Source organism: Temnothorax curvispinosus, unplaced genomic scaffold (assembly GCF_003070985.1).
Source record: "Temnothorax curvispinosus isolate PA1 unplaced genomic scaffold, ASM307098v1 QBEX01012451.1, whole genome shotgun sequence".
Lineage (NCBI taxonomy): Eukaryota > Metazoa > Arthropoda > Insecta > Hymenoptera > Formicidae > Temnothorax > Temnothorax curvispinosus.
In genome coordinates, this window is record NW_020222231.1 from 1,516 (window position 1) to 7,860 (window position 6,345).

The following is a 6,345-nucleotide window of genomic DNA, read 5'->3' on the forward strand; positions in this document are numbered from 1 at the left end:
TCTCTCTCTCTCTCTCTCTCTCTCTCTCTCTCTCTCTCTCTCTCTCTGTGAGTATTACTGGTTGTCCGTAATCTTTGCTCTTATAAAACTGAATTTTGCTGCTGCCGTTGGTTTCCTCTGGGATATTTTGTTGCAGATTTAAGCAGGTCTTTTGGTTGCTTGTCACGTGCTTTATTCTTTTCCTTGGAGATTGCTACCTAATTTTGAATATTTTCGTGACAAGTATCATTGTTCGTCCTAACCTCATTCTCGGAGACATCGTGGAATTCTTGAAATCACCTGTGCAAGGCGTTCACCTCTGCTGCGCATGCGCCTGCTGTGTCTATCTGCTCTCTCTGGATCTGATGTGTGCATGCTCCCTTCTCGGTGGATCTCTACTGCGCATGCTCCTGCTTCGCTCTTCTCTACGCCTCTCTATTGCTTCACTCGGATTCGCGCATGTGTTTTGCCTAACCTATGCTCAAGTGTTGCCACCCTAGCTGTACTACGACTGGGGACGTGCCTAGTGATTTTCATCTGACGTGCCCAGGGATTCTTGCTTTTACCGAATAGCGTGACTGGACTACACATGCAACCAACGTGCGCTAGGTGTACAAAATTAATTGCCGGTAAATCTTATTCTTGTGCCGTGTGCTGTAAGACATTTCATCCGGGTTGCGTCAAGTCATACATTGTTACGCGGTCCGCTAGTGACTGTTGCAAGTCTTATTTCTCGAAGATGCCGCTCACACCTAGAGATGAACGCCGTACGTTCTTTTCTTCGGATGGTGATGCTGCGTCTGGCGTTGTCGTTGCCTCGCAGTCCATTGCGTGTGCGCAGGACATAAGGCACGAGTCCACTGACTCTCTTTTGCGCGGGCTGATCGAGCAGATCAAGAGTACGGATGCGAAAATCTTTGCATTTATTGATAGTCAACAGCGTACCAATGAAGAAATTAGCGTCAAGCTAAGTCTCTTAGATCGTCTTAACGATACTGTTTCTCAGAACAGTCAACGCATTATCAAACTGGAGCAAGAAAATGCTAATCTAGTTCGCGAGGTCCGAGACTTGAGGTCTGCTCGGTCGACTCAAGTGACTCAGAGTGGTAGCGAGTTGATCGTATCAGGTTTGCCTTCTACTTTGTCAGCAACTCCATCTGAGATTGCAAAAAATGTTTTTGCGGCATTGGATGTTCCTAACCTCTCCTGCCATATCGTTAACACCAGATTGGTTAAGAGGGAACCGTCTTCTACTGTGCCCACGGTATCTTCACCTTCGAGCTCCGTCATTATCTCCTTGGCTTCGAGCGTTGTGCGCGATGCGGTATTGTCGAGTAAGCGTTCAAAGGGTGCGATTAGACAGAGTGATGTGTGGTGGCAGCTCACATCGTAACGTATATGTAAATGAGCTGTTGCCAAAAAGCACTTTTAATTTGATGCAACAGGTGAAGCGCATTGCGAAGGACAAGTCATACAAGTATGTCTGGGTTAGGGACGGCCAGATACATGTTAGGCGTACAGATGGTGAGCCGGTGATTAATATTAACTCGGACACTGATCTTGCTAAGCTCGTCTGACTTGTCCAACCTGCGTGCCCCTTGTCTTCCATAGGTCGGCATAATTCAATACGCAATTTTACGTCGTTTCGAATAGCTCAGTTTAAAGCTAATTCTCTTCGGGGACATATAGACTTCATCAGGCTGCATTTCAGCACTAGTCTTCACCACATCATTTCTGTTTCCGAAACGTGGCTCAATGCGAGTGTATCAGATGAGCTGGTGGCTCTAGATGATTATTTTTTAATACGTCATGACAGAGTGGGACGGATGGGCGGAGGGGTGGCGTGCTATATACATAAATTGCTCAAAGTCAAAATCTTAGCTACCTCCAGTAATCTTTGTGATAATGCGCCTGAATATCTTCTTATTGAATTACGTTTGCCAAATGATGAATCTGTACTATTTGCGTCCATTTATAGAAGACCTAGAGGTCTCCTCCTGCATGACTTCGTTGAGTCACTAAATAGATACTCGCATCTGTATAAAAATATAATTATTGGAGGGGACTTAAACTGCGATCTATCATCGACTAATTTTGAGGCGAATTACTTGCGTGAGCTTGTATCTAGCTTATCGTTGCACATAGTCAGATCCGAACCGACTCATCATACAGCGACCTCAGACTCATGGTTGGACGTTTTGGTCGTAGATGAGCTTGATAAGGTTTCATCATTTACCAAATCTCAGAGTCCCTTCATTGCCGGCCACGATCTCTTAGAGTTGTCTATGTCACTTAAAGCTAATCCTAATTCTGACCGCTTTATTTCTCGGCGTAACTACAAACGTATCGATTGTTCTCGGTTCGTTGAACATCTTGAATCTATTGCTGGCGACGTGCGGGCCGAGATTGATGCATTGTCTGACATCGCTGATGTTGACGGATTCTGCGGGGTGCTGTCTCGTAATTTGTTGGCGGCACTAGACGCATTCGCTCCCACACGTGTGTTTGTTGTCAATAAGCCCCCGGTTCAATGGCTTACGGCGGATTTGGTTGCTCGATTACACACTCGCAATCAGCTATATAAACGCGCTAAACGCTCTAAATGTCTTTTAAGCTATGCTACTTACAGACTTTTCCGTAATCAGCTAAATTTTGACATCAAGCGTGCTAAGAGTGAATTTCATTACAATTCTCTTGCTAAGATTACGAATTCAGCAAAACTGTGGAGAGAACTGGCTCGACTTGGACTTGTCAAGTCGTCTCTTACTTCTCCTCTACACTTCTTCACACCGGATCAGCTCAACCTATACTATGTTTCGGTTTCCAATGCTCATTCTCCATGCTTATATTCTGACTTCATCGCTGCTATTGCTTCAGGTAATCGTCCATCTTATCCAGAGTTCGTTTTCTCCTCTATCTCACCTCGATCTGTTTCTAAGCTTATTACTGCTGAATCTATTCACTCTTATGCCTCTGGTTCCGATGGCATTCCGCTTTATGTTCTGCGTATCTCATGGCCCGTTATCTCGTCATGTATCACTTTTTTGTTTAATCGATCTCTAGATGCATCTCTGTTTCCGTCTGAGTGGAAGAGAGCATATATTCGCCCACTCTCTAAAATTCGTACACCGCTATCCCCGTCGGATACGAGACCAATAGCAAATTTGCCGGAACTGTCTAAACTATTAGAGAGGGTAGTTGCTTCACAGATTGTTGACTATCTAAATAAACATGATATCTTAAATCCAAGACAGTCTGCATATCGCCCGGGGTATAACACGCAGTCAGCACTTCTACGTATCTGTAATGATATAAAACAGGGGATTGATGAAGGGCTTATCACTATTATGATACTTTTTGATTTTAGCAAAGCATTCGACACCGTTCCCCATTTACTATTGCTTATCAAACTTAAAGAGATCGGTTTCTCAGATGCCGTTCTAAACTGGATTTTCTCTTATCTAACTGGCCGTTCTCAGGCGGTCATAGACGACGCTGGCAATCTTTCCGACTGGATATTTACTTCTTCTGGTGTCCCTCAGGGTTCGGTGCTTGGTCCTCTGCTGTTTTCTTTGTATATTAACGATATATATAAAATTTTACGTTATGTGTTTCATATGATTTTCGCTGATGATATTCAGATTTATCGTTTGTGTTCACCTGCTAATATTCTTCAGGCTCTAGAATTAATCACTAAGGATGCTAATGCTATTTTTGATTATGCTAATACGTACGGATTTAAGCTAAATCCTGCCAAATCTAAGGTGATCATATTTGGCAGTCAAGCATATGTGAATTACATTGATCTTGGCAGTATACCACCTATCGTTGTAAACAATACGCCTTTACCATTTGTGAGTGAGGTACGGAATTTGGGTGTCATCTTCATGTCCAACTTATCCTGGACGAACGGTCTCGTTGGTTTCGCAGAAGGTCCATCATGCGCTATACAATTTGAAATATAACAAAAACTCTCTTTCCACCAATCTCAGGATTAAGCTCGTAACAACCTTGATTTTGCCGCATATCGATTACTGTTGCCTCGTATACCATGGTTTGACCAGGGAACTAAATACCAAGTTACAGAGACTTGTCAATTGTTGTATTCGGTTTATCTATGACCTTAAGTGTGATGAACATATCACCCCATATAGACGTAGGTTGAAGTGGCTTTCTGTTGAAAACAGACGATACTACTTTCTTGGATGCCAGATTTATCGTATCCTGCATATGAGCTCACCATCATACCTGCGTGAACTTTTTACCTCCCCTGATCCTACTCTAAGGAAGTCCGACCGGCTCGCTTCATCATCTACTCTAACTTTCCACATGCCTGCTCATAGAACCGTCACCTACAGAAATTCTTTTCAGCTTTCTACCATTTACTTCTGGCATTCTCTTCCTAACTCAGTTACATCAGCTTCGTCTCTCACATCATTTAAGAGCTTACTTCGCATGTTTTTGCTTTCACCTGAATCGGAGTGACGTGTCTTTGTTCCTTTCTTCTTTGGTTTTTGCGTACTTCCTATTTTTGTATTTCTTTAGTATTCTTTTTCTTCTAGTATTTTTGTTTACGTTGCGTTATTCTGTTAGATTTAAGTTGCGCTAGTTCTTAAGTTGCGTTAGTTGTAAGTTAGTTTTAGTATAATGTACATATTTTTATTTTAAGTTGCGCGTTTTTATTACTTAAGTTGCGCTGTTATGTTTGATTATGTTTCATTTATCATGCTTTATGTGAACGCACATGTGCTAGAGAGAGCATGTATAATTTTGTTATTTGTATTATTCTGTATTTGCCCTTTAGCCTATGCTTGGGCATAAATAAACCATATCATACCATATCATCTCTCTCTCTCTCTCTCTCTCCCCCTCTCCCTCTCCCTCTCCCTCTCCCTCTCCCTCTCCCTTTCTCTCTTTCTCTCTCAGAGAGGAGTGCAGAAGGGATATTATCTAGAGTCTCTGCATAGAGGAGTGCAAAGAGAGGAGTGCAGAAGGGTATTTCATCCTGGTTGCGTCAGGTCGTTTTCAGTAACTAGATACGCGGACACTTGCTGTAGATCCTTATTAGCGTCATTAGACATACCTCCTCTCACACCGGGAACTGAAAATAGCGCGCAAACATTCAATTTTGAAAACATGGCCTTTTCTGTCGACTCCCGTACTCAATTGAGCCTGCAAGCCACGACGAATGAGCTGCTGCAGAGTCTGGGAGATAGATTGGCTGGATTTATAGAGAGTCAACAGCGTACCAACAAGGAAATTACGGACAAGCTCAGCGATCTTAGTCGTATCGCGGACATAGCGTCACAAAACAGCAAACGCATCGTTGAACTTGAACAAACTGTCTCTGCATTAGAGCGTGAAGTCGGAGAGTTCAGAAATCTAAGATCGGCTCAGTCGATCTCCACGACTGACAAGCATATCGATAATGAGCTAGTCATATCGGGAGTGCCTGCGGCTTTACCGATCACACCGGCTAGGTTGGTTCAGAATGTATTTGAATCGCTTGACGTAAAGGATCTCTCATGTCATATTTTGAATGTTAGACCTATGGTGCGGAAGACACACAAGGCGGTGGGCCCGGATTGTCCCCCGCGAACGGACGAGACTGGCTCTATTGCTGTCACCCTGTCCTCTGGCGCTGTTCAGCGAACAGTTTTATTGAAGGCGCGTGCAAAGCGGGAGCTCAAACAGAGCAAGGTCTGTGGAAATGATTCCAATCGCAATATACATGTAAATGAAATGCTATCCAAGGCCACATATGATTTGCTGCAACTGACCGGGCGCACGGCCAAGGACAAGTCATATAAATTTGTTTGGATGAAGAGCAGACGTATTAGTATTAGACTCTTGGAAGGCAAGCCCATCATTAACATTGATTCAGAATCAGATCTCGTGAAATTAGTTTGACTTGACCATGATAACAGCAAATTGCCTCCTACCAATCACGGAAAATTACTTATAAACTCGTCTCAGCTTTGTGTAGCCCAATTTAATGCCAATTCACTACGAGGGCATATTGATTTAATCAGAGTGCAGTTTGCGTCTAACCTTGTTCACGTAATTTCGATATCTGAAACATGGCTGCACTCTGATGTTTCTGATGCACTTGTGGCCTTGGATGGCTATTTCCTCATTCGTCATGATCGTGAAGGTAGACGAGGTGGAGGTGTCGCCTGCTTCGTTCACGACTCACTTAAGGCTAAAATTATAGCTGTTTCTCCAAATGTTGATTTTAACTCTCCGGAGTATTTGATTATTGAGATTCGTCTACCAAACAATGAGGCGGTATTATTTGCGTCGGTCTATAGAAGACCCAAGGGTCTTCTCCTACATGAATTCGTCGAAACACTTGCGAGTGCCTCA

General features: G+C 43.3%; 1 protein-coding gene across 1 annotated transcript; it reads left to right on the forward strand.

Moving 5' to 3' along the window:
• Positions 1-5,115: 5,115 nt before the first annotated feature.
• Positions 5,116-5,889, forward strand: LOC112462445. The gene has a single exon (XM_025028228.1). It carries the CDS (start codon positions 5,116-5,118, stop codon positions 5,887-5,889), a length of 774 nt encoding a protein of 257 aa, XP_024883996.1.
• Positions 5,890-6,345: the final 456 nt, after the last annotated feature.